This window comes from Eubalaena glacialis, chromosome 2, assembly GCF_028564815.1.
Source record: "Eubalaena glacialis isolate mEubGla1 chromosome 2, mEubGla1.1.hap2.+ XY, whole genome shotgun sequence".
Classification (NCBI taxonomy): domain Eukaryota; kingdom Metazoa; phylum Chordata; class Mammalia; order Artiodactyla; family Balaenidae; genus Eubalaena; species Eubalaena glacialis.
The window spans coordinates 76,455,078-76,482,656 of record NC_083717.1 but is presented as its reverse complement, the minus strand read 5'-3'; the positions used below and the strand labels follow the sequence as shown (position 1 = coordinate 76,482,656).

Here is a 27,579-nt window from a genome sequence, read left to right as displayed (position 1 = left end):
TTTTCTGCATACAGGTCTTTTGTCTCCTTAGGTAGGTTTATTCCTAGGTGTTTTATTCTTTTTGTTGCAATGGTAAATGGGAGTGTTTCCTTAATTTCCCTTTCAGATTTTTCATCATTAGTGTATAGGAATGCAAGAAATTTCTGTGCATTAATTTTGTATCCTGCTACTTTACCAAATTCATTGATTAGTACTAGTAGTTTTCTGGTAGCATCTTTAGGATTCTCTATGTATAGAATCATGTCATCTGCAAACAGTGACACTTTTACTTCTTCTTTTCTGATTTGGACTCCTTTTATTTCTTTTTCTTCTCTGATTGCTGTAGCTAAAACTTCCAAAACTATGCTGAGTAATAGTGGTGAGAGTGAACAACCTTGTCTTGCTCCTGACCTATGTGGAAATGGTTTCCGTTTTTCACCATTGAGAATGATGTTGGCTGTGGGTTTGTCATATATGGCCTTTATTATGTTGAGGAAAGTTCCCTCTATGCCTACTTTCTGGAGGGTTTTTATCATAAATGGGTGTTGAATTTTGTCGAAAGCTTTTTCTGCATCTATTGAGACGATCATATGGTTTTTTTCCTTCAGTTTCTTAATATGGTGTATCACATTGATTGATTTGCATATATTGAAAAATCCTTGCATTCCTGGGATAAACCCCACTTGATCATGATGTGTGATCCTTTTCATGTGCTGTTGGATTCTGTTTGCTAGTATTTTGTTGAGGATTTTTGCATCTATGTTTATCAGTGATATTGGCCTGTAGTTTTCTTTTTGGGGGACATCTTTGTCTGGTTTTGGTATCAGGGTGATGGTGGCCTTGTAGGAAGAGTTTGGGAGTGTTCCTCCCTCTGCTATATTTTGGAAGAGTTTGAGAAGGGTAGGTGTTAGCGCTTCTCTAAATGTTAGAATTTGCCTGTGAAACCATCTGGTCCTGGGCTTTTGTTTGTTGGAAGATTTTTAATCACAGTTTCAATTTCATTACCTGTGATTGGTCTGTTTATAGTTTCTATTTCTTCCTGGTTCAGTCTCGGAAGGTTGTGCTTTTCTAAGAACTTATCCATTTCTTCCAGGTTGTCCATTTTATTGGCATATAGTTGCTTGTAAGTAATCACTCATGATCCTTTGTATTTCTGCAGTGTCAGTTGCTACTTCTCCTTTTTCATTTCTAATTCTATTGAGTCTTCTCCCTTTTTTTCTTGATGAGTCTGGCTAATGGTTTATCAATTTTGTTTAATGGTTTATCAATTTTGTTTATCTTCTCAAAGAACCAGCTTTTAGTTTTATTGATCTTTGCTATTGTTTCCTTCATTTCTTTTTCATTTATTTCTGATCTGACCTCTATGATTTCTTTCCTTCTGCTAACTTTGGGGGGTTTTTTGTTCTTATTTCTCTAATGGCTTTAGGTGTAAGGTCAGGTTGTTTATTTGAGATGTTTCTTGTTTCTTGAGGTAGGACTGTATTGCTATAAACTTCCCTCTTAGAACTGCTTTTGCTGCATCCCATAGGTTTTGGGTTGTTGTGTTTTCATTGTCATTTGTTTCTAGGTATTTTTTGATTTCCTCAGTGATCTCTTGGTTATTTAGTAGTATATTGTTTAGCTTCCATGTGTTTGTATTTTTTACAGTTTTTTTCCAGTAATTGATATCTAGTCTCATAGCGTTGTAGTAGGAAAAGATACTTGATACAATTTCAATTTTCTTAAATTTACCAAGGCTTAATTTGTGACCCAAGATACGATCTATCCTGGAGAATGTTCCATGAGCACTTGAGGTGAAAGTGTATTCTGTTGTTTTTGGATGGAATGACCTATAAATATCAATTAAGTCCCTCTTGTTTAATGTCATTTAAAGCTTGTGTTTCCTATTTTCATTTTGGATGATCTGTCCATTGGTGAAAGTGGGGTGTTAAAGTCCCCTACTATTATGATGCTACTGTCAATTTCTCCTCTTATGGCTGTTAGCATTTGCCTTATGTACTGAGGTGCTCCTATGTTGGGTGCATAAATATTTACAATTGTTATATCTTCTTCTTGGATTGATCCCTTGATCATTATGTAGTCTCCTTCCTTGTCTCTTGTAATAATCTTTATGTTTAAGGCTATTTTGTCTGATATGAGAATTGCTACTCCAGCTTTCCTTTGATTTCCATTTGCATGGAATATCTTTTTCCATTCCCTCACTTTCAGTCTGTATGTGTCCCTGGGTCTGAAGTGGGTCTCTTGTAGACAGCGTATATATGGGACTTGTTTTTGTATCTATTCAGCCAGTCTATTCTTTGGGTTGGAGCATTTAATCCATTTACATTTAAGGTAGTTATCGATATGTATGTTCCTATTACCATTTTCTTAAATGTTTTGGGTTTGTTATTGTAGGTCTTTTCCTTCTCTTGTGTTTCCTGCCTAGAGAAGTTCCTTTAGCATTTGTTGTAAAGTTGGTTTGGTGGTGCCAAATTCTCTTAGCTTTTGCTTGTGTAAAGGGTTTAATTTCTCCGTCGAATGTGAATAAGATCCTTGCTGGGTAGAGTAATCTTGGTTGTAGGTTTTTCCCTTTCATAACTTTAAATATGTCCTGCCACTCCCTTCTGGCTTGCAGAGTTTCTGCTGAGAAATCAGCTGTTAACCGTATGGGGATTCCCTTGTATGTTATTTGTTGCTTCTCCCTTGCTACTCTTAATAGTTTTCTTTGTATTTAATTTTTGATAGTTTGATTAATATGTGTCTTGGTGTGATTCTCCTTGGATTTATCCTGTATGGGACTCTCTGTGCTTCCTGAACTTGATTAACTATTTCCTTTCCCATATTAGGGAAGTTTTCAACTATAATCTCTTCAAATATTTTCTCAGTCCCTTTCTTTTTCTTGTCTTCTTCTGGGACCCCTAGAATTAGAATGTTGGTGCATTTAACGTTGTCCCAGAGGCCTCTGAGATTGTCCTCAATTCTTTTCATTCTTTTTTCTTTATTCTGCTCTGCGGTAGTTATTTCCACTATTTTATCTTCCAGGTCAATTAACTGTTCTTCTGCCTCAGTTATTCTGCTATTGATTCCTTCTAGAGAATTTTAAATTTCATTTATTGTGTTGTTCATCATTGTTTGTTTGCTCTTTAGTTTCTAGGTCCTTGTTAAATGTTTCTTGTGTTTTCTCCATTCTATTTCCGAGATTTTGGATCATGGTTACTATCATTACTCTCAATTCTTTTTCAGGTACACTGCCTATTTCCTCTTCATTTGTTTGGTCTGGTCGGTTTTTACCTTGCTCCTTCATCTGCTGTGTGTTTCTCTGTTGTCTCATTTTGCTTAACTTACTGTGTTTGGGGTCTCCTTTTCGCAGGCTGCAGGTTCATAGTTCCCTTTGGTTTTTGTGTCTTCTCCCAGTGGGTAAGGTTGGTTTAGTGGGTTGTGTAGGCTTCCTGGTGGAGGGGACTGGTGCCTGTGTTCTGGTGGATGAGGCTGGATCTTGTCTTTCTGGTGGGCAGGACCGCATCCGGTGGTGTATTTTGGGGTGTCTGTGAACTTATTATGATTTTAGGCAGCCTCTCTGCTAATGGGTAGGCTTGTGTTCCTGTCTTGCTAGTTGTTTGACATGGGGTGTCCAGCACTGGAGCTTGCTGGTTGTTGAGTGGAGCTGGGTCTTAGCATTGAGACGCAGATCTCTGGGAGAGCTCTCGCCGATTGATATTACGAGGGGCCGGGAGGTCTCTGGAGGACTGATGTCCTGAACTCGGCTCTCCCACCTCAGAGGCTCAGGCCTGACACCTGGCCGGAGCACCAAGACCCTGTTAGCCACACGGCTTTTGGGAAGTCTGAGGTCTTCTGCCAGCGTTCAGTAGGTGTTCTGTAGGAGTTGTTCCACATGTAGATGTATTTTTGATGTATTTGTGGGGAGGAAGGTGATCTCCCTCCTCCCCACAAATACAGACGTCTTACTCCTCTGCCATCTTGAAGGTCCTCCTGTTGCTCTACTTTTTATACGGTACTATTCACCTTTTATTTAGTTTTGTTTTTTGATTTTTGAACAAATTTTGAACTTGATATTTTTAGATAATTTAAAAGTCATTAACATATCTGCATTGCCCATTCCTATCACAATCACATACAGGTACCATCTGCACCTAGAAATGGAGTTATGTGTTTTTTAGCCTGATTTCCTTATCCCTACTTTATAGGAACATATTTCTTTATAAATCTTGTATAATCCATATATAAGATATGAAAGGGTTTAATAAGGCTTCTTTGTAGATTTATTTCATCAATTCCTTATCTAAAGCTTCATTTATTTACTTTTCTTTGGGCACATTTCCCAATGGCAAACCTCCTTTGAACAACACACTTCATCAATGCCCTGAGACAGCTTTAGCAGGTCCAGTCTCAGTCCTGTAGACATTTCTGTATCCCAGTGTAAAAGTCACTTGCAGTGTTCAGGTAGGGATCCTTGCCATGGCAGCTAGGAAAAGGCCCTGACCTTTGACCTGGCCTCCATCCAGGCTCTCTTACTCCCTCCTGGCTGCTCTGCCCTGCCGCTCCTCGGCTCGAGCCTGGAACATCTTAAATAAGGAAACTATCCAAGACTACTGGAGTCATGTCAAAGGGACAAAGAAGCCAATACAAAGGGTCCTCACTGGCCAAAGGTAGGACTATTTGAGCCTAAACGAAAACTGCAATGTTGTTCAACAGGTAAGGTATTTAAAATCTACCAATGTAGAATGATATTGAAAACAAAAACATTTTACTTTGCTGCTAGGGCATCAACTCATCGCTTGAAAAATTAGTAAATAAAGACAACAAATCAAGCTTTTTAATCTAATTTTCCCATATAGATTGTATTTTATGGTAAACAAATAAAAATTCCAACTAATAAATTAATGTAGAAGGAATAATAGAATTAGAAAATGATTCTTTTTCAACCATCAATTAAATGATGATTGTGAAATGAGAATTTATAATGGATCGACCCACTGGAAATCTGAACATCACACGAAGACAGACCAACAGGCATTAAGTGCACAGCATCAATGATGGAGCATTTTTTTGCCAAATAATTGAACCTGAACCTGATCAAGCTGTTAGATCTGTCAATTTACAGGAATAGAGAGGACAGTGCAAAGTCACGGTATACAATTAGCTAACACCAGACTACAGAAAATTCTGCAGGACAAACCTTTTCCTTTAACAAATAAATACCAAGAAAACAAAAAGAACAAGGGAGAAGTGTTAACGACAGACTTGAGAGAGACACAACCAGGACAAAGTGTGAGCCTTTGGAACCTAAATAAAAATGAATCAACTGTTGAAAAGAATTTATAAGACAGTCATGGAACTGGAACACTGATAATATTAGATGACATTGAAAGAATTATTCTTTTTTTTCAGGTGTGATAAGAATGATATTTTAGAGGTACACACTAAATTATTGACAAATGAAATGATTTTCTCCCTAGGATTTGCTTTAAATAATCAAGTGGGGCAGGGTGGGAGGACTAGGTGAAACAGAATTGGCCACATATTAATAGTTGTACAAGCTGGATGATAGATACACAGGTGCTTATTATAATTCTCTTTCTAATTTCATGTTTTTCTTTAATTTTCATTTTTGAAAAATGAAGGACTAGTGTGGCTAGCCTAGAGTGCAGTTGTTCAGTGCAGTTGGGTACATAGTTCTGTTGTAATTAATTGCCAATTTGGGAAATGCTATTGAGATAAAGACTTGAAGAATTCATACATAGAAGCTTTTCTTGGCAAATAATCAAGTGACAATAACTATTGGTAGAAAAAATGTGGTTACAATCCCGGACTTATGGATAATCACTATTTTTTTAAAAAATAGGTTAATGATAATCGAACTGACTCTCAGTAAGTTGTATATTGATACCAAAGTTTTTGCTATAGATTTGGTACTATCATTTACTTTGTGTTTTATCAATCTGATGGAGAAATATTTCAGAATTATCAATAAAATAATTATTTGTTCAAATCCAAAAAAAAAAAAGAAAAATGAAGGACTAAAAAATTAACTAACTAAAGAAGATGAACGCAAACATGACAAAATGTTAAAAACTGTTAAGTTCTAAGTGATGGAAATACAGACGCTTACATTTTCTGTATGTTTGAAAATGTTCATAATGGTAAACAAAATTGTAAAAGCACTTCAAGCCAGCAAAGACTCAGAGCTAGGTCAGGTTACAAGGATTGTGAAATGTAGTTACAGACACCTAATGCTGGCATTGACCAGTAATGCCCTCAGAAAATTAAAAGCAAATGATAAAAAAACAAAAATGTTCAAACTCGAACTATTGGACTGGCCAAAAAGTTCGTTCAGGATTTTCTGTGTTATGGAAAAACCCAAACGAACTTTTTGGCCAACCCAATATTAAATTATTAAGGAAAAAGAAGGACCTAAAGAAAAAGACTCCAGCTGACAAAATAGTGACACATGCTCACTATACTGGTACCATAAAGGATTTCCAATTCAGAGTAAAGCCACAATACAATCAAATGGGAGGGGAGGTGTCTTATGATTTTATTTCAGGGCCTGATGACAATCAGAGAAAGATCCAGCTAGAACCATGTGCCCTAAGGCCTTAATGCCTTAAGTGACAGGGGTATAAAAAGCAACCTCACAGAAGCTCGAACCTTTTATGAATTGGAGTTATAAAACAAACCAAGGCAAAGCTAACAGGCTGCTTGCTACTCAGATACGTTAACCAGCCTCTGGAATGAGCGACTACTGCAAAAGCATTGCTCCTTGACAGAATCCTAACTACAGCATGGTCTCATGTTCCCTGGCCCTAAGAAGGCTCTTTTCCATACCTGATGATGACACACTGGTTCTCTCTGTCAATTATCATGTTTCTGTACATATTATCTGCAAGAGCATAGATATGTGGTGGGTTTTCATACTGTGCCTGGAAAAGAAAGAAAAACAAACAAAACCATGGTCAGAGCAACACATTACATTTCTTTTCTTGGCCTTGGAAATGAATACACCACTGTATAGTTCTAGTCTTAAAGGTTGCATAATACAAGAATCATAAACTTGCTAAGGTCATCAGGAGGTACACCTAAAACAATGAAGATGGAATTTGGAAGGACTTTTCTGTAGGCCTATGTGTGATTCAGCCTTCAGACATAAGCAATGTCTTCAGATACTCCGATACCACACCCCTCCACCCAGCAGACCTCTGTAGACCACATTCCGTTTCTAAGTGTTTCTGAAGACATTTGGGCAACAGGTCTTAAGAGGGGCTTACTAAAAACCTGGATCTGACTTGTACTAATTCAGAATTTCTACATAGTTTTTTTTTTCTAAGAGGCAAGTTGAAGATCTTGGGACCCCACAGAAAATTAAGTGAGACTATATGAAAATAAGGAAAAAACTTTAAAACTTTCCATCAGAAGAGGGCAGGAGGTGTGGTTCTCTAAAGAGATGAACAGATTTGACCAGTTTGTCCCATCTCAATATGGAAAAACAAAAAATCCTACCACGCCAAGATAGCGGGTTTGTGCTTCAGTCTCATGGGATATCTTAGCTATGCATAAATATAAATCCACCAATAAATTCACTGTGTCAGGACGACTGCAGGCCTGCTTTCTTCAGTTTCTTGGCACCACTTCCACCACTTCCTCAAAAATCACTAAAAAGAATAATACTTCATATGGTGGAAAGCTGGACAAAGAACACGCCTTAAATTTAAGACTATCTACCATAAAAGAGTGAAAAGAAAGCCAAATCCAGAGGGAGAAGACATTTAGACTCTGTCTTTCCCTTCTTTGGTTCCCATCTCTAGAGTGGGGATAATAATGTCCATGGTACACATCTCACAAGGTAACTGAGATGAAGGATGGGAAAGTAATTAGAAAAGGTAAGTAAAACGCAGAGGTAAAGCAGAACTTACTTAATCCAGCTTTGAGCCTTGTTACACAACAAGTTACTACAGTGTAAGGGGCCTGGCCCAGAAATTGCCACTCACTGCAAGCTCTGGCGGATCAGAGTGGAGTGACAAGGGGTGAGAGATTGCTCGATGCCTGCACAAATGGTAAGCACTGGTGTTTCCAGCGCCAACGGCTCCCCACATGTGAGCGGGGGGCTCAGAAAGGAAACTGCTCAGTGAGGGTCTAGCTTATTCCTGGGACTGATGGACTGAATAATTCTATACAGGGACAAAAATAATGTCATTCCTGCCTTCACCTCATAGTGAGAAGGGATGCATAGATGGGACTGCAGGATAGAGTCTTAAATTGTCTTCTTCCAGCCCAGACTGCTCATATTATTATCTTTAATACCTCTTTGAAAACAGGGAAACAGGAAAAGAAAAGAGGATGAGGGACTTCTCTGGTGGTCCAGTGGTTAAGATTCCAAGCTTCCACTGCAGTGGGCACGGGTTCAATCCCTGGTTGGGGAACTAAGATCCTTCATGCTGTGCTGCGTGGCCAGAAAAAAAAAGATGGAAAATGGAAGGAAATGGAGTGGAGGGAAAGGAGTGGGCAAGTCATTGCCCGATAAGGCTTCAAAGTCACTTAGCTAGTTATACTTGACCTCTGCATGTCACTTTTTAGTTTTCAAATTGGTTTCCCATCTATGGACTCATGGTACTTCTCAGCTACTGATGAGAATTATAGGGTAAGCATTTCCTCTACCTGATCTTCCCTTACCCCTGCAAGTCATGGAGACCTGACTTCAACTCCCAGCTTCAACACTCAATATATTCAAGTACTTTACCTCTCTGAGCTCCAGATTCCTCACCTGTGAAATGGGGATGAAGAGTAATCCATAGCCAGCACACAGGGCTGATTTATTATTGTTGCAAGTGTAACATAGTACCTGGCACTAAGTAAATACCAATTTTACAACATTCTGTTACCATTAGCAGTTAAAAATAAATATATTTTTAAAAATGCTAGGGCATTTCTTTAAAGAGAACTCTTCAAACGATGAATGGTCTGAAAGGGACTCATGTAGCAATGCTTTTCAGAGAAATGGGAAGAAACAACACGAAGACACAGCACTTCCACCCACCCCGCTTTGGCTGTCATTGAGGACGCCAAGCCAGCTCCGTGCCTGCTGCCCCGGGGCCCTGCTGATCAGGGCGCCAGGGCAGGGCCCAGCCTCTACTGACAGTGTTTCCCTTGTGCTGGGCTCCCATAAAGGCAGCATTATCAAAGGTCTTTCGCGTGGCAGCCTCCTTCGGCTCCAGCTACCAGCACCATTCATCTGGCAACAATGGGGTGGGCTCTTGCTCTGGGTAAATTGCCTTCCACTTCAACTGATGAATTTGTGTGGGCTCCCTTTTGTTTGTTTTCCAGGGGTCAGGATTAATGAACGCTCTTGTGCTTCTGCTGTAAAGGAAAGAGGGAAGGAAAAAGATGCAGAGATGGGGAGGCCTGGGGAAGTGATGGAGCCATGGGATGAAATATATTAATTAGGATTATGGATTCTATTTTTATCACACAACTGAAATGGCTATGGAGCTGGGTCTGAATAGAGATCAGGGTCACATTAATAAATGAAGTAATAAAAGATTCATTTTTCATGTTCCACTCATAGCCACAGCTTAAGTGATTTGCAGAGAAAAGTTCCCGTTGCCCTATTTGTTTTTTTTACCGAGTAGTGTTTTTTTTTAGTCCTTAGAATTTTGTGACATATGTGGAAGGAGGAAGATGCCTGAAGCTGTAAGTCCTACATCCTGTTTAACTAATTTTGTATATAATGTTCCAATAATAATACTCCTATGCTTTTTTGAGCTGTACTCTAAAGAACAGCACATTATTAAAAATCAAACAATGTCACCTACTTGCGTTTCCCCAATAAATAATTCATAATAAGAAAATGCAAATGTATTGCAAACTTCCAATTGCCCATGCATCATAAAAGCCCCCAAACACTACAGTAATTTACGTGGCATGTAACTTACCGCTCCTTGGTACATTTCAATTTCCTTTTCCCCAAAATATGGCATCTGCTTGAAAGGGTTGACTGAGATTAATACAGATCCTATATATGTCTGAGTTTAAATCCAGTTAAGGTCTATCATTAATCTTCATAGCTACACATTTTTTGAATTAAGCAACCAGATGTTATCAAGAATTCATCATGATTGTCCCAACGAAAAGCTCACGTTTGTCATCTAAAAGATTACAAATAAAGACAAAAGCCATTACCAACTAGCTCAGGTTTTGTTCTTCAGGAAGAGTAATGAACTTAATTACCAAAGTGTTACTAAAAGAAATCGTTATTTTAAGTGAAGTGAAGCACATTCTTTCAAGACTGGCGACATGCACAGCTAGGAAAAAACAAATGACCGAGGAGTAAAAAGAGCAAATATTTTTCCTTGGAAATTTCATGTTTCTTAGGTACACTAAAAACGTATTCATTTACCTGTTTAACAAGTAGAGGGATATAAGATGAACTGAACAGTCCTGCTCTCTCTTTTTTTTTTTTTTAATTTATTTTTGGCTGCGTTGGGTCTTCGTTGCTGCCCGTGGGCTTTCTCTAGTTGCGGCGAACGGGGGCTACTCTTCGTTGCGCTGCATGGGCTTCTCATTGCGGTGGCTTCTCTTGCTGCAGAGCAGGGGCTCTAGGCATGCGGGCTTCAGTAGTTGTGGCATGTGGGCTCAGTAGCTGTGGCTCGCGGGCTCTAGAGCGCAGGCTCAGTAGTTGTGGCGCACGGGCTTCATTGCTCCGGGGCATGTGGGATCTTCCCGGACCAGGCTCGAACCCATGTCCCCCGCATTGGCAGGCGGATTCTTAACCACTGTGCCACCAGGGAAGCCCCAGTCCTGCTCTTTAGAAGCTCTGGAGAACTGAGTTGTTTCCATAAGTGGTATTCAGAGCAGACAATTACAAACCCACATAGATCAGGTTTAGGGAAGGAGGTTTTATTTCTGTGTGGGAAATCCCAGAAGGCCCCGCAGAAGACAATGTGTTACATATGCCCCCAAAATTAAGTGTTATTATAACATACAAAATATTTCCATTTATCATTCAACAATCAACTAGTTTGAACTGGATGTCTACAACATGCCAGGCATTGTTACAGATGCAGAGATAGAGCAGTGAACAAAATGGACAGAATAGATAAAACTCCCTGCCTAGAGCCCATGCTCCGCAACAAGAGAAGCCACCGCAATGAGAAGCCTGTGCACTGCAACAAAGGGTGGCCCCCGCTCGCTGCAACTAGAGAAAACCCACGCGCAGCAACGAAGACCCAACACAGCCAAAAATAAATAAATTTAAAAAAAAAGAATGTAAAGCTATGAGATTTCCTCCTCCAAGGGTACATTTATATATTCATATATTAGGACCTTGAGTGTCAAACAGAGCAGCACAGGGAATCTGGTCAGATTGCCTAGCTCCCCACACCCAGTTCTATTCTACTCTGACCTTGAGTCACATCTCTAAGCGGTGGTTATTGGATGATGGGGTAAATAGGACCTACTTGATAGGCTTGTTATGAGAATTAAATGAAACAGTATAAAATGCTCAGCACAATGTTTGATATGTAGTAGAGGCAATGTCCTTAATTCATATACTTCAGGGTGCTCATTCTGTCACATTAACATCTCTGAGATGCAGTGCTGGTATTATTATTGAACACAAATGAGCCAAGTGTGGAATGGATCATATAATATTTAAAAATTAATATTTATACATGAAGTTGAGAATGGGGAATGACTGGGTTGCAATTTTGCTTGCTTTTTCACTGAACAGAAAGATCTTCAGAATTGAAAGGGCTGAACATGAAACAGTAGTAGACAAGATGGGGTCCATTTTCACTGCACATCCAGATACACCCAGCACTGCTCTGGGGTCAGGCCATGGCACTAAGAGAAAATGCAGATGAGACAGTGAATCATAACTGAAAATCACTACAGAGTCACAGAAGGGCCAAGAGCAAACGTAGTTCCAAGTGCCAAAGTCAGATGAGGCCAACCACACGTTAGCGGCCTACTTTTTTTGAGGTAAAATTTAGAACAGATAAATTTATTGTCAGAATTATTAAGCAGGTCAGAAGTGTCCATAGTGTTACAGCCAAGATTCAGTAAGTGTTGATGATAAAAACACTGATCGAACACATATGTGTATACATGGCACTAATCTAAGCTCCTAATGACAATCCTGTTACTATTTTAATCCTATTTTACTAGGAGGAAACTGAGGCATAAATCTTCAATGCAATGTTGAAGCAATGTTGAAATCTTCAACATTCAAGAAGTACAGCACTGCTACGACCATATTCTTTTCAGAAGTAGATGTCTATGCCGACATCCATCCCCAAATAGGATCTTTCCATGGAGGATGGTGCTCCTTCCTTAGTTGTAAAGGGACTGCTGTGAATGTCACCTGTCCTAGATAAACCAATCACTGCACTCAGAGAATAAAGAGCTGCCAGAGGACCCAAGCCAAAGGAATCACCAACCCAACTTTGTTCCCCAATAAATAAATCTAGATTGGGTTGCATAAGAGCTCCTATAGGAACCAGCATTTTAAAAAAATTATTTATTTATTTTTGGCTGTGTTGGGTCTTCATTGCTGCACGTGGGTTTTCTCTAGTTGCGGCGAGCGAGGGCTTCTCTTGTTGCAGAGCATGGGCTCTAGGTGCACAGGCTTCAGTAGTTATGGCTCGCGGGCTCTAGAGCGCAGGCTCAGTAGTTGTGGCACACGGGCTTAGTTGCTCCGCGGCATGTGGGATCTTCCTGGACCAGGGCTCGAACCCATGTACCCTGCAATGGCAGGTGATTCTTAACCACTGTGCCACCTGGGAAGGTCAGGAACCAACAATTTTTTTTACTGTTAATAGTCTGCTATGTGAAAAGACATCTTGTAAAGTCTTGATTTTCACTAAGTAGTCTACATAAGCTCTGGCAAGGAGACATTCAAAGAAAAAAATCTCTTTTGGAGTATTCTAGGCCAATCCTGAATCCATGACTCAGATTGGAAGAGGGATCCCAGTAGGGCTCTCGCGGGCGGTATTATTTGGGAGGACTCCTGAAAAATAAAGTTTGGTTTGAAATGAATAACGTAGCTCCTATCTAGCTACAAATTTACTTAAATCAGAATGGAGACAAGAGAATTTGATTTGGAATTTAAAGGAAACAAATACGTTTTTCCCACCTGCTTGGTTCTGCAGAGACCTCAGCTACTTCCCTGACAGCACAGGTCATCTACTGGGTTGGGCCACTTCTCCAGGTAACTCCAATACTCACTCCCACTCCCTGCTGCATAATTCAGGTGTGCCTTTGGAAAAAGCTGTTCCATCATTGTCTCTACCCACACAACCTTTGGCTGGAAAGGTGTGGCCCAAGGTTAATTTTCAAATTGTATGGAGATACACAAGGTTAGGATTAAAAAAAAAAAAACAACCGGAAATAAGATAAATGCCATCTTATTTAACAGCATATGCAAGACAGAAGGCAGCCAATAGATCTTTAATTGATTGTTTCCCAAATACTACTCTGTGGATCCTTGTACTTTCATCGATCTGCAGCAAGAATGACAAAAAGAGAAACAGTGCCCTGAATTTTTTATAAAACCCAATGTATTCAGTATAAAGGACCATCCTTTATTCTTACACTATTTCCTTTCTACTTTTTGGGTGTTAAAGTATTCTTTCTTTTATGAAATGTGATGGTAGTACAGCTTCTGTAAATTTGTTTTTAATGGTCTTATAAGGCAAGGTTAAGAGTTTAATGTTTTTCTTAAAAAAAAAACATTTAAATAGCCAGTGAATTTCCCCAAACTGCCCACACCAATCTAGTCGACCTGCCTGGACTCATCACTGAGGTGGGGCGGGGAGGTGAGGTGATTTGCGTGAAGTCACATATGTGGAGACGACGGAGCTGGAACTTGAGCCCCTGGCTCCAGACACCAGACCCACGTTCATCTCACTGCAGTGGCTGCCCCCCAACATGAACTGACGGCCAAGGGTCAAACCTCATTCAAATCAATGGCGCTGCCCTGAGCTCCGGTTGGTCTGGCACAAGTGTCTCAACTCCTAATTCAAGGGCTGAAAATGCCAAGCACACTTGAGCATGTGGTCTTTGAGGAAAAACAAGTTTGGAGAAAGTTGGACCAAATGAGCATGGAGTGCTTTGTACAGGAACTATTTTTGTCAGCCAAGTGGCTATAAATGATATCTCACCAAGCAGAGAGAAAATACTGCAAGGTTTCCCTCCTATATTTTAGAACGTAATTGTAAGAAGTGTGGAAACACTCAGGAAAAATAGATAGTAAATGAAACCTTCCTGGTCTTAGGATAAATAGCTGAAAAAAATGGGTTTTTGCTGGTTAACAATGTTCGCATTTTCCAAGTAGATTTTTTTTTCTAATGTGGAACAAAGAAATGTGCAGTCAGCCTGAATGCATTAACAATTGATTGTTCCAAATGCTGACCTTCAGTACGAAACAATGTGCTGCTATTAGATGTAGAATAGGTAAAATGAGCCATTTTATAACTTAACCTAAAGGCGAATCTCTTCTTGTCTTAACTATTAAGCTTAGGAGAGAAAGGGGGAAAAACTCATTCAAAATAATGCTACTCTATCATAATAATATTCCCTTGGCATTGAACTTATAAAGGAGGCTTTTATCACTTATCAGAGGAAAAGATTCACAGTTAGACAGACCCTTGGTATTATTTCATAAACATCCAACAGAGCCATCAAGCTTCCTCAAAGCTGAAAGCTGCTCTGTGCTATTGCCGGAAAGCACGCTGATGCCGAGTTTCTCATATACTGAGTGGGGAGAGGTTTCTACAACACGAAGTGTATTAGTGGTCAACTAACTCATTTCCTTGGAAGAACACACGATTAGTCAGTCATTGATTCAAAGACATTAATTCAAAGGCTGGGAATCAGCCCCCTCTGTGTGAGTCACTTTAAAATTCTGCTGTCTGAATATAAAAAGCGAGTCTTCATAGTCAACAAATTTTCAATGAACATCTAATATAATGCACCATGCCAAGAATTACGCAGGAAACTAAGAAATAAACAATGCACGATGATGCCGTTTTTTGGCTAAAATTAACAAGAAAGCACATGTATGTATAGATATGTTTATATGTGATTAAATTGAAAAATATACAACAGGTTAATAGGAACAAACCTTATATGGTGGGATAGCAGGGGATTTTAATGTTCTCCTTTCCAGTTAACTGCATTTTGTAAATCGTGTTAAATGAACACATATTGCTTTAAAGTGGTTTTTAAACTTTGCTTTTTAAAAGGTATAGAAGAGGGCTTCCCTGGTGGTGCAGTGGTTGAGAATCCGCCTGCCAATGCAGGGGACACGGGTTCGAGCCCTGGTTTGGGAAGATCCCACATGCCGTGGAGCAACTGGGCCCGTGAGCCACAACTACTGAGCCTGCGCGTCTGGAGCCTGTGCTCCGCAACGGGAGAGGCCGCGATAGTGAGAGGCCCGCGCACCGCGATGAAGAATGGCCCCCGCTTGCCGCAACTAGAGAAAGCCCTCGCACAGAAATGAAGACCCAACACAGCCAAAAATAAATTAATTAATTAATTAAAAAAAAAAAAAAAAGGTATAGAAGACATAGTCCCTGTTCTTAGGAGTTTCTAGTGTTTTAGGGGTAAACGATCTGTAGGGGGAAAAGTGAGTCTGTCCAGGTTGATGATGGACTGGCTGCTGATAACCACTGATATTTTTTTCTTTTCTTACCCAGCTGATCAAAAACCATGCCTACAGGGCTTCCCTAGTGGTGCAGTGGTTAAGAATCTGCCTGTCAACGCAGGGGACATGGGTTCAAGCCCTGGTTCGGGAAGATCCCACATGCTGTGGAGCAACTAAGCCCGTGCGCCACAACTACTGAGCCTGCGCTCTAGAGCCCGTGAGCCACAACTACTGAGGCGTGTGCCACAACTACTGAAGCCCGTGCACCTAGAGCCCGTGCTCCGCAACAAGAGAAGCCACCACAATGAGAAGCCCACACTCCGCAACGAAGAGTAGACCCCGCTCACGGCAACTAGAGAAGCCCGCGCAGCAACAGAGACCCAACGCAGCCAAAAATAAATAAATAAAATTTTTAAAAAAACAAACCATGCCTATGTAAATAATGTAATAAGCTGAGCCCACGTTCTAAGAACATTCCAATGAATAATGAGTTCAACTACATCCATTGGAAATTAGTCTTTTATGGGCTTGTCAATAAACCAATCCTCCATTTAAAAGCTTCTACGGGGCTTCCCTGGTGGTGCAGTGGCTAAGAATCCGCCTGCCAATGCAGGGGACACGGGTTCGAGCCCTGGTCCGGGAAATTCCCACATGCCACGGAGCAACTAAGCCCGTGCACCACAACTAATGAGCCTGTGCTCTAGAGCTCTCGAGCCACAACTACTGAGCCTGTGTGCCTGGAGCACATGCTCCGCAACAAGAGAAGCCACCGCAATGAGAAGCCCGCGCACCGCAACGGAGAGTAGCCCCCACTCACAGCAACTAGAGAAAAGCCCGCGTGCAGCAACGAGGACCCAACACAGCCAAAAATAAAATAAAATAAATTAATTAAAAAATTTTTTTAAATAAAATAAATAAATAAAAGCTTCTATGGTAAAATGCATTTGAATGTCCAATAAGCAACTTTATCATTGAATTTTTGGAACATAATTCAGAAATATGGGAGGAACTTATACACTTGCCTTAGTGTACAATAATAATAACTAATGCTTACTTTGTACTCACTGCATTCATTATTTCATTTTACCCTACAACAGCCTCATGTGGGAGGTTTTTATCATCACTCCCATTTTACAGGTGAGGAAATCAAGGAACACAGATGACAAAACTTGTGTAAGGTCACCAAGCTCATGCAGATTAAAGCTTGAAGCCAGGCTGTCCAGACACATCCCAACTCTTTCTGATCCGTCATCGGCCAGTTTCCATGTGCCATAGGTCTTGCACATAAAAGTGATTAAAATCTTTTAATGATGACAAGCCCAGATAAAGTGAGCATATTTCAATTTTTTGACCAAATAAAATGAAAACTTACAACTGAATAAAACTGCTTCCATGCAATTAAAGGAAGCTCTGTGCAGGTATCTAGGAGTCAACAAATGTTTTCTGTAAAGGATCAGAGAATAGTTTAGGCTTTGCGCATCATAGGGTCTGTTGCAAATACTCAACTCTGCCATGGTAGCATAAAAGCAGCCACAGACAATAAGTAAACCAACAAGCATGGCTACGTTCCAATAAAATCCTGTGGTGGGTGGGATTTTGTCTTTAGGCAGTAGGCTTCCACACCTGATCAAGATGCTATTATAATGTGGCTAATGAATCCAAATATATCTATTAATGCTTAAAAGCAGAGGTTTAGGGATTTAACTACCCAGATATTTGGAAAAATTTCTTGTGGTAAACAAGAAACAGCACAGTATTGGTTAGAACCGTCCAAGTGCCTTGGAATAATGTCTATTAGTATTAACACCTGGTGAGTTGAACTCCCTCCTCACCAATGATGGAATAGGCAGTCCCTGAAAAAGTACTGCTGCATTGGTATGGGTGCTTTTACCTAAGAGTCAAAGGAGCGGTGTAAATAATAAACAGAAGCTACGAATGTGAAAACTTTACCTTCCCAAGGTTTGGGGGTTAAAATCTAAAATGTATGTTACGATAGTTGCAAAGACTCCGCTTTTAATGATCATCCAGAACACCATACCTTCAGAAGCCACCAAGAGCATCACGGTTAAACTTTCTGGTACTACTATATAGATTTTCACAGACCCTTGCTTATCTATGACCAACTCCACAATAATTCTATTAAAAGAACTTTACATAGTTGCACCAAACAGAACTCCTGAATCCTGTAGGAACTTAAGCAACTATCACAGTTCTCTGTTTATAATGAAGTCAATACACATTTGAATCAAATTTCCATTCTGAAGTTTTTAAAGTCCTACCAAAACAATGGTATCTGGCAAGCTAAAATTGAAACATAAAGAACAACTCAAGAACGTCAGACATTTTCAACAGTTGATCTTCACTTTTCTCTCATGTTTCTTTTCGTAAACATAAGAATGCAGAAAAACGGGCAAAATGGCATATTTTTTGCATGAGGCAATCTTTTTTAAACCTTTTAAGTCTGCAATTAACTGTCTCTGCTTTGCAATTAGGGAGCACTATCTAGAGAATTTTGCAGACCAGGACGTTCTCTAGGAAGAGCACAGGTTTTAGACACCACGTGCGTGGCTAGAGCACATCAAAGGTACAGTGCCATTGATTGAAATAGAGGAATACTGGCTGCATCCTTTTTCTTTTGGCCACGCGGCGCGGCATGCGGGATCTTAGTTCCCTGACCAGGGATGGAACCCGTGCCCCCTGCAGTGGAAGCACGGAGTCTTAACCGCCAGGGAAGTTCCTGGCTCCATCTAGCTTTTGTGAAATGCCAGGGGAAAACTTTGGCACCATCTCTGCCCTTCCTACAGCCTGAAGCAAGGGACAAAAAGTACAAAACCACATTCTGAAATGGTGAAAATGACTTGAGCGTATAGTGTCAGTTCAGAATTTCAGATGGATCTCTTATACTAGGATGGACATGTCATCTCACTTAGAAATGTCCAAAGAAACCAATAAAGGATACAAAAATGTAGTCGTCCATGTATCTCTTCTTTAGATTCTCCACGATGGCATTCTCTGTGATCTTGGAGAGCAGGACCATGTCATCCACGCCACTGTGCTTGACATTGTGGCTCTGCCAGTGGTACCGGTAGGCACCTTTGCTTCCCTGCAAACAGAAAACACACAATTATGAGGATGGTTTATTTTCTCCTGGAGGAAAAAAAAAAATGTCACTGAGTTCCCAAATATTCCTTATATCACATGAGAATGAGCAAAGCAAACAAAGATCTTGCTATCAATAGATCTGGATTCAGATTTCAGCTTTGCCACCTAAGTGAAGTGGGGAAAAGTGAGCTAAGCTTTTGTGTCACTTAGGTTTTTCTCTCTTTGTAAAAATGGGAGAAATAAGACCCAGTTCATAGGGTTGCTGTAAGGATTAAATAAAACAACATGTAAAGCACCAAGCGGTATCCAGAGTACAGCACAGTATATGATCAATGGGCTTGGATAATTCCTTCAACCTTATTGTTTCGTAGAACTGACCAGTAAAATAAGCAGTGAAACAGAAACTTTCTAGACTTGTTTTGCAAATTATATGACAGAACTCACAAGTGGAAAGAATATGTATCCCACAACGGCTAGGTCACATTGTCATAATTTCTCAAGCCATCTGAATTGCTTTCCATCCATGAACTTACCACTGTCGATGCAATACTGGCCTTCCACATTCAAAAGGTAAGCTACATTTTGATGACCGATCACTGTTATATTAACAAGGAAATGGACAGGACAGCCTAAACACGATCACAGAACATGTTACAGACAGAAGGACCTCGTCTGATCTCACAGCTTCCTTGGATAGGTAGAGCCCTTGTCTGCTTACTGGATTTACAACCTAACACCAGGGGTGGCCTCTGAGCACCCTGTGGCCCGCAGGGCTCCCTATCACTTGGCATTTCTGCAGTGGGATCCCCCATGTGTTGGACTACGTGCCAAGTCCTGGAGCTAAGGGCAGATGGGAGCCCCATTGTGGCTGTATTTGGGGAGCTCATGGTCTCCTGAAGGACATGAGAGATAGCCACCAAATGATTCATAATTTGTGCGTCAGCAACAGCCAACATGTAAACACATGTAAAATGGGTGTTCCAGCAGTGGATGGAGACTCCTTTGCCCCAGGAGAGACAAATCACTTCCTGGAGAAGGTGCCATGTGAAGTGGACCTAAAATATTTTGAATTTGCCAGACAAAACTAGACAAGGAAGGATATTCATTATAATTTACACTCACGGGGCAAAAAAAAAAAAGCCAATACATATGAAATAATGACAAATAATACATGGCACGATATTAGAAGACTCTCCCTTCGCTTCAAGCTCTCCGTGCATCCTACTGGACATGTCACACATTGGACAAGCGTGGTAGGCACTGAACCAAGCAAGACTGGCTCCTCTCCCTCCTCAGGAGTTTACTTTTGAGAGGAGTTTGGATAAAGGAGAAAAAATTTCTGAATTAGGGTATCTAGAAAGGCCACCTGCTCAAACGTCAAAACTAGGATGAGAAAAGGCAATAGGCTCTTTGAGAGAAGGGGAAGGTGGAAGGAAACAAGATAAATAACATTTTACATTTCACTTTAAAAAAATGTTTAATGCTTTCCTTGCAGGAGACATGTGCCCTTTGAAATGGCAAAATCTAAGAAGCTCTGGGAAAGCAATTATTAAAAAACCAGCCAAGGAAGGGGCCACCATAGGAAAAGCATAGTGCCATGGGTTCAAGCTCCAGAAAGGAGCCACCCTTTCTGGAAAGCTTGCCACCCAGGCTGCCTTTCAGAGGGAAACTGTTTATATGATAAATTGGACTTTCTCAGAACCACACGCAGCATCACTTCCTCAATCAGTTCCAAAATTACCTCAAACCTCACCATTCCTCCTTATTCTTGCGGCAAAGCAGAAAGCACTGGCTACAGCATGACTCACTGGATCTCAATGGAAGGTCCACCGTCTATTTCCAACCAGACAAAGATTCCTGGAAACTCCTCCCCTCCTCCACCCTCCCTGCTTTCCCAGCTTGAATATTCTTTCTGGGCACCCGCAAAAATTACTCTGCATAGAAAACTAGGGTCCTGGAGTAACTAGCCAGTAGGTGTGTGCGTTTGTTTCTTTTTAACCCCAATAAATATCTACCTACTTAAAAAAGGGCAAAAATATTATTTTCTCTTTAAAAATGTAAGCAGTTGAACAAAACAGAAGGGCTACTAATAAGCTGTTAGTTAACATGTGCAAAGGACAAGAAATGGAGGGGCTCTGTGTCATAGTGTATGTGTTTGTACTGATCCACAGAAATGCCTTCTCAAGGTAACCCAAGTCCATCTTGGTGCCCAATCCAACTGCCTTTTCTCTCTCTTTCACTGCAGTGTGATACATTACTGTCTGTCCCATCTCAAAGGTAGTGTCTTCTTCCTAACAGCAGTTACTTCCCAGTGCAACAGGGCTCCTCGTGGAGTTCGTTGATTCTCATCGTCTCAAATATCCCTCCACACAAAAAAGTCCCCAGCTGGGTCTCCAGACTTCTATCTACAAGAGGGTAAGGAACCAATAGGATACCTGACAGTTACTATAAGCAAGGCAATGAGCCATTTGATTTGAGGCAATCGCTTTTTTGCTCTTCCGAACAACCCTATGAGAGAGGGGTTAACATCCCCATGCTACATGCAAGGAAACAGACGCCCCAAGCAGTAAGTAGCAAAGGCAAGATGCGAACCAAAGTCTCTATGATTATGAACTCATTCAAACATCACAGGTTCTTCACCCTTTCTCCCTAGTGACTTACTGGATGTTTCCACACGTTACGTTTAAATGGCAACAGAATGCCATTTAACCGAATTCATCACTAAAAAGACATAACTGAATTCATCACTAAAAAGACAAACAGTTGGAGGGTCCTCCGTATCCACGGGTTCTGCATCCGCGGATTCCCAACCGTAGATCGCAGATAAGAAGGGCCGACTGTACGATGCCATTTTATATAAGGGACTTGAGCATCCAGGGATTTTGGTATCCACAGCGGTCCTGGAACCAATCCCCTGTGGATACAAAGGGAAGACTATACAATCTTTGTTAATGGCCACCTTCTCTTAGCATCAAAGACTAAAACACTGTAGCTATTTTTCATCTGACATATTTCCTATAACCAATTTGGTCACAAATCTCTCTCTCTCCCCCACTTCCTCCCAGGCTATTATAGTTATATATGTGAACTCATTCAATCTTCACAATCATCTCCCATACTATGTATTATCTCTATGTTGCTGATTTAAAAAAAAAAGTAAATCGCCCAAGGTCTTCTAATTGTAGCTTCTGTCTTTATTGACCCCCACCCTTACTATGCTTTTCTCCTCCCCCTTCTCCATCCCCCCCTGCCCCGCCCCCCGAAAATTCAGATGAGGTAAAGGGAAGGAGGGAAAATAGCTAGGGATGCTGGGAGTACCTTAGAGCCTTTAGGGGAAGGCTGACCTGTCCTTAGCAATCCATAGAACCCACCCATAGGTAGATGAAAGCTGGGACAGGGCTGGGCTGGGCAGTTCTAGCGGAGGGTGAGAACCAGATCCAGGAAGCTGGAAATGAAACAAGGATGCATAGGCTCTCATCCCAACCCAGGGAAGCTTCAAAGTTCCCCACAGTGAAAAAGAACAACTGTTTTCTGTTTTTCTATAGGGAACCACAGTGTTTGACCATAGTGTGACTTTCCCAGAAGCCTTCCTTGGAACACAGCCACTGATAGAGAGTAAGTGGGGAACACAGTGGGAAACGGTTATCACCTTACAACCCTAGACCAGGGTCCCCAACCCCCGGGGGGCGGCGGACCAGTATGGGGTCGCATAGCAGGAGGTGAGCGGCAGGTGAGCGAGCGAAGCTTCATCTGCCGCTCCCCATGCTTGCATTACCGCCTGAACCATCCCCCCTCCCCACCATCCCCCCTCCCCTCCCCATCCCCCCATCCCCCTCCCCCCCGTGGAAAAATTGTCTTCCACAGAAACCGGTCCCTGGCACCAAAAAGGTTGGGGACCGCTGCCCTAGACAATGTCCTCGGAAGCAGAAGCTGAAAGTTGCTTTCAGACCACAAACTACTGTCCTAGAATTGTGTGGACGAGAATGGTGTTCCTGGGGCAAATAACCTGGACTTCTTTGCTTCTTCCTCCTGCCCCTGACTGGGAGGGTAGGGGCAGGATGGGCTGCCACGCCTGCTGGGAAGACGACCCGAGGGACGGGGAGTTCCCCATCTGTGCGAGGAGGTACATTTTCCTCAGGTGACAAAAGTCCAGTTTACCAGGCTAGCACCTCAGTGAGACTCCACTTCCATCTCTTCTGTGGGCTTTTTGGATGGGGTAACTCCTTTTAGTTTCCCCACCAAAAAATGGTAACATTTTAAACAAGTAGGGGCGCTCAGCGAGGTATTTCATTTCCCAACAGTTCTTGGTAAGTGAAGCAACGCCGCACAAAGGACAGAAAATGGCTGCTAATGTGCCAGCTAAGAAGTGATAATAATAATAATAACAATGATAATGATGATGATGATAAAAAGTTACTCTTAGCCCTGACACAATGATTACAAATTACGAAAGAGATACTTTTCACTAGGTAAACATTGAGTGCAGACTTTCTCTGGCCCACAGTTACTTTCTAATGATGAAACAGTTGATTAAAAAGCATGGATTCACACGCAAGCTCTAAAACGTGGGGTATGCCCACATCCACTTAATGGCCCGGTGTACTCCTCACATTTAAGAGGTGGCACCAAGACACAGGAGTACCTCACGTTGAGGAGGAACGCGGTCACTGATTTTAAAAGGAGAAGTGTCATGAACCGGTGTGTGCTTAGCAGGGTGGGGACCAGGATGAGCAAAGGTGAGTCAGCGCACAAAAGCAGGCACTGCTGTCTCCTGAAAGCCAACCTCCACTCCCACGGAGAGGGCCCCAGGGCAGTCCTGCCCACAGCCAGAGCTCTGCACACACTCTCACTAGTGTCTCTGAGCATTTTCCTTCCTTGGTTCATCCCGGAGAGAGGAGACGACCATATACTGGGTAACTACACTTCTTCAGACGCCCTTCAGATGCCCAGGAAAGGGAGGCCATCATATGTGCTGTGTAAACACAACAGGCTCAGTGTTGGGCAGGGCCTGGGGAGGGGGTGGCCATAAACGCCCTTACCCTCTTGTAGAAAGAACACACAGCACAGTATCTTTAGAGAGTCATGTGGAAATAGGGATCGAAACTTCAGTCACAGGACTTCCCTGGTGGTCCAGTGGTTGAGACTCCGAGCTCCCAGTGCAGGGGGCCCAGGTTCAATTCCTGCTCAGGGAACTAGATCCCACATGCCGCAACTAAAGATCCCGCGTGCTGCAACTAAGACCCTGCACAGCCAAATAAATAAATATTAAAAAAAAAAAAACTTCAGTCACACAGACCAATATATAAACTGTTAACTAAACTAAATAAAAATAAAATGTGGGCTTCCCTGGTGGCGCAGTGGTTAAGAATCTGCCTGCTAATGCAGGGAACACGGGTTTGAGCCCTGGTCCGGGAAGATCCCACATGCTGTGGAGCAACTAAGCCCGTGTGCCACAACTACTGAGCCTGCGTGACACAACTACTGAAGCCCACGTGCCTAGAGCCTGTGCTCTGCAATGAGAAGCCACCGCAATGAGAAGCCCGCCCACCACAAGGAAGAGTAGCCCCCGCTCACCGCAACTAGAGAAAGCCCGCGCGCAACAACAAAGAGCCAACACAGCCAAAAATAAATAAATAAATAAAATAAGTTAAAAAAAATAAAATAAAATGCATACCCTCTTTGATCCAGCCATTTTATTTTTAGGAAGTTACCTCAAGATCTACCAAGGATGCCAAAATGTATGTACAAGGTTGCTCACTGTAACAAAGTCTGTAATGAGGAAAACTGGACATATGGATTAGAGACCGATTAGAACATGGCCCTCTCTGCAGGTGTTCCACACGGTCATTGAAAGGAATCTGCCTGTGCTGACTTGGAAGATCTTCAAGATCCCCAGTTTCATGAAAATAGCAGTCAATACGTGGATTTAGTATTCAAGGACTGCACTCGCCTAAATTTTTTAAAAGACATGTGTTGGGACTTCCCTGGTGGTCCAGTGGTTAAGACTTCGCCTTCCAATGCAGGGGGTGAGGGTTCGATCCCTGGTCAGGGTGCTAAGATCCCACATGCCTTGCGGCCAAAAAACCAAAACATAAAACAGAAGCAATATTGTAACAAATTCAATAAAGACTTTAAAAAAAAAAATGGACATCAAAAAAAATCTTTAGGGATTCCCTGGTGGCACAGCGGTTGAAAATCTACCTGCCAATGCAGGGGACACGGGTTTGAGCCCTGGTCCGGGAAGATCCCACATGCTGTGGAGCAACTAAGCCTGCGCGCCACAACTACTGAGCCTGTGCTCGAGAGCCTGCGAGCCACAACTACTGAGCCCACGTGCCACAACTACTGAAGCCCGCACGCCTAGAGCCCATGCTCTGCAACAAGAGAAGCCACCGCAGTGAGAAGCCCGTGCACCGCAACAGAGAGTAGCCACCGCTCGCCACAACTAGAGAAAGCCGTGTGCAGCAACGAAGACCCAAAGCAGCCAAAAATAAATAAATAAATTTTATTTTTAAAAAAATCTTTTAAAAAATTTAAAAATTAAAAAAATAAAAGACGTGTTATAATTGTTTTCTTGAAAGATACACAAGGTTCCATTGGGGAGAAGGCCTGGGGTTTGGGGAGAAAGGTGACTTTTACTCTCCATTTTAAACTTTGCTGCACAGTTTACTTTTTTATTGCTGTTTTAAACCACATGAATGTGTTAGTAAAATTTAAAAATAAATAGAAATGTTGAATATGATGCCAATACTATCAAGCATTTTCTGGGGGTGATGATTTCCAGAAAACCTGGGATTAAAATGTCCCCAATGTTATAAGTGTATCACCGCAAAAGGCAGATAAACCATAGTCTTATTGTCAACAATGCACAATGGGTAATGCTCTGGCCTGACGAGCTGAGCTTGTTTTTTAATGGGATTTTCTGTCCCAGTGAGTCATAACAGGACAGGCTTGGAACTATCTGTTAGACGTTCATCTTTTAATCGACAGTCTGGGTATTCTACCTTTCGCAGTTCTGCTGTTTGACTGGAATGAAACACTTCCATTGCAAACGATGGAAAAAAAAATCAACCATAAATATTTGTTTGTCTATGTGCCAGGCATAGTAAGCCAGCATTGGGCTTGCAATGTGTCTCAACTTTATGGAACTTAGACGCCCCCGCTATTTTGGTGGTGTGAAGATGGATGTCTGAAGCAAGCATTTGTGGGTGCTGAACTGCAGTGAACAGAGTGCAAGGAAGGGGTGTTTCTGGAGGAGGTGGGGGGTAGGAGTGGGAGCGGGCAGTCAGGAGCCCACAAACACCCCTATTCCCCTCAACCTTTAAGGTAAATGGAACTGACTTTTACTGAAACCATAAATATACACCGAAGGTTTACATCTCATTGAATTCTCACAACACCTGCAAGACATGAATATTACAATCGCACTGTCACTATTTTACAAATGAGTAAAGTGAGGCCTGGGATTATAATGTACCAAGTTGCCTCTGCTCGGAGGGTCTGGGGATGGGAAAGTACATGGGGGGCTGGCACACAAAGTAGGAGCGCAGGAGGCTCAGTGAATGTAGAGGATGTGTTCATTGGTCTCACTCATGTAGGTACATGTGACCTGATCAAAAGTTGAATATTTGTGTAGCATTTCCACATACATGGCCTCAGTTAATCCCTGTGACAAAGGGCCAGCGCTGAGACTTGTCATCAGGACTTCTGACTTCCTTTTCTTTGCTCTTTCTGCTACACCACAGCTCACTTCCGATACCATTATCAAGGCCAAGTGTAGACACTGGCTCCAGGATCACTAGATCCAGTGGTTTCTAAGCCAGGGTTGGCTAGAGTCACCCTTCCTGGAAGTGACTAGAGCAAACCTAATTTATCATCCAAACCGAGACACTCTGCGTGCAGAAGGGGATGTTGTTAATAATAAAGCTGGAACAAGAGGCATCAACTGGGACTGTCTCAGGCCGCATGGTTGTATCTGTGACCAGCGTGATCCCGGAAAAGTCATGGGCAGCTCTCAAAGACCAGCCCTCCCACAAGATCCTCAGGGTCTCCCACAAATCACTCAGCTTCTCTGAGGCTCTCGGGGCCTCTCAGCGGCCTGCTCAGAAGGAGGTTCCTGACATTACATTGCCTCCAGGGGACAATCATACCAACCCCCAATCCCTCTACGGGTAGAGTTGGTTTTACATGATGACATGATCTGGGGGCAAAGTGTGGATGGTACACACCAGGCTGGCAACACTGGCTGAACTAATTGAGTGGGGGAAGGAAAAAAGGTTTGGGGGAAAAAAAAACAAGAGATGGTAAGGAGCCCAAGTTTGGTTTTAATTGCATATGTGATATTATTTATATAAAATGATATCTCTATGTGGCAATACAGTTGTTAAAATGATGCAGTTATTTATCTAAGTGTACTTTCTGTATGGTTTTATTTCTCTGCTGAGTACATATTTATAAAATGTGCACACACATATACAGTTCTTTTCAGTGAAAAAGAAATTAGATCAAATACTTTGTACAATGAGATATATGTATAAATGACACTTTTCCCATATTCTCTTGTTCTTCCATGTCAGCTTTGTTCACCCCAGCTTGCAGCTATAGTAAACTCTTCTTTAAATAACAATGGGCCCCTAGCAGGAAAAGAAACTCCCTTTCTTTCACTTACTCTGACTGAAATGTGGCTCCCAAAAGGATGGTTTTTTTATATCAATGAACAGTTCAAAGCTAAGATGTTATAAATGAACAGTTAACATATTCCATCCATTCTAAGATGCATTTTTTTCATACTTCTAACGATGTGAAACTAGGACATGTCTTATAACCAATGCTGTGTCACAGCTTAACTCATAACCAGTAGC

General features: G+C 41.7%; 1 protein-coding gene across 1 annotated transcript in view; it reads right to left on the bottom strand.

The window, feature by feature from the left end:
• Positions 1 to 27,579, bottom strand: part of MYO1E (myosin IE) — a 199,585-nt gene that overhangs the window by 93,608 nt on the left and 78,398 nt on the right. The window contains exons 2-4 of the mRNA XM_061180260.1: positions 18,576 to 18,719; positions 9,906 to 9,995; positions 6,805 to 6,899 (exon numbers count right to left, since the gene is read on the bottom strand). Coding sequence (XP_061036243.1) covers positions 6,805 to 6,899; positions 9,906 to 9,995; positions 18,576 to 18,719 — 329 coding nt within the window. The remainder of the gene's footprint in view (positions 1 to 6,804; positions 6,900 to 9,905; positions 9,996 to 18,575; positions 18,720 to 27,579) is intronic.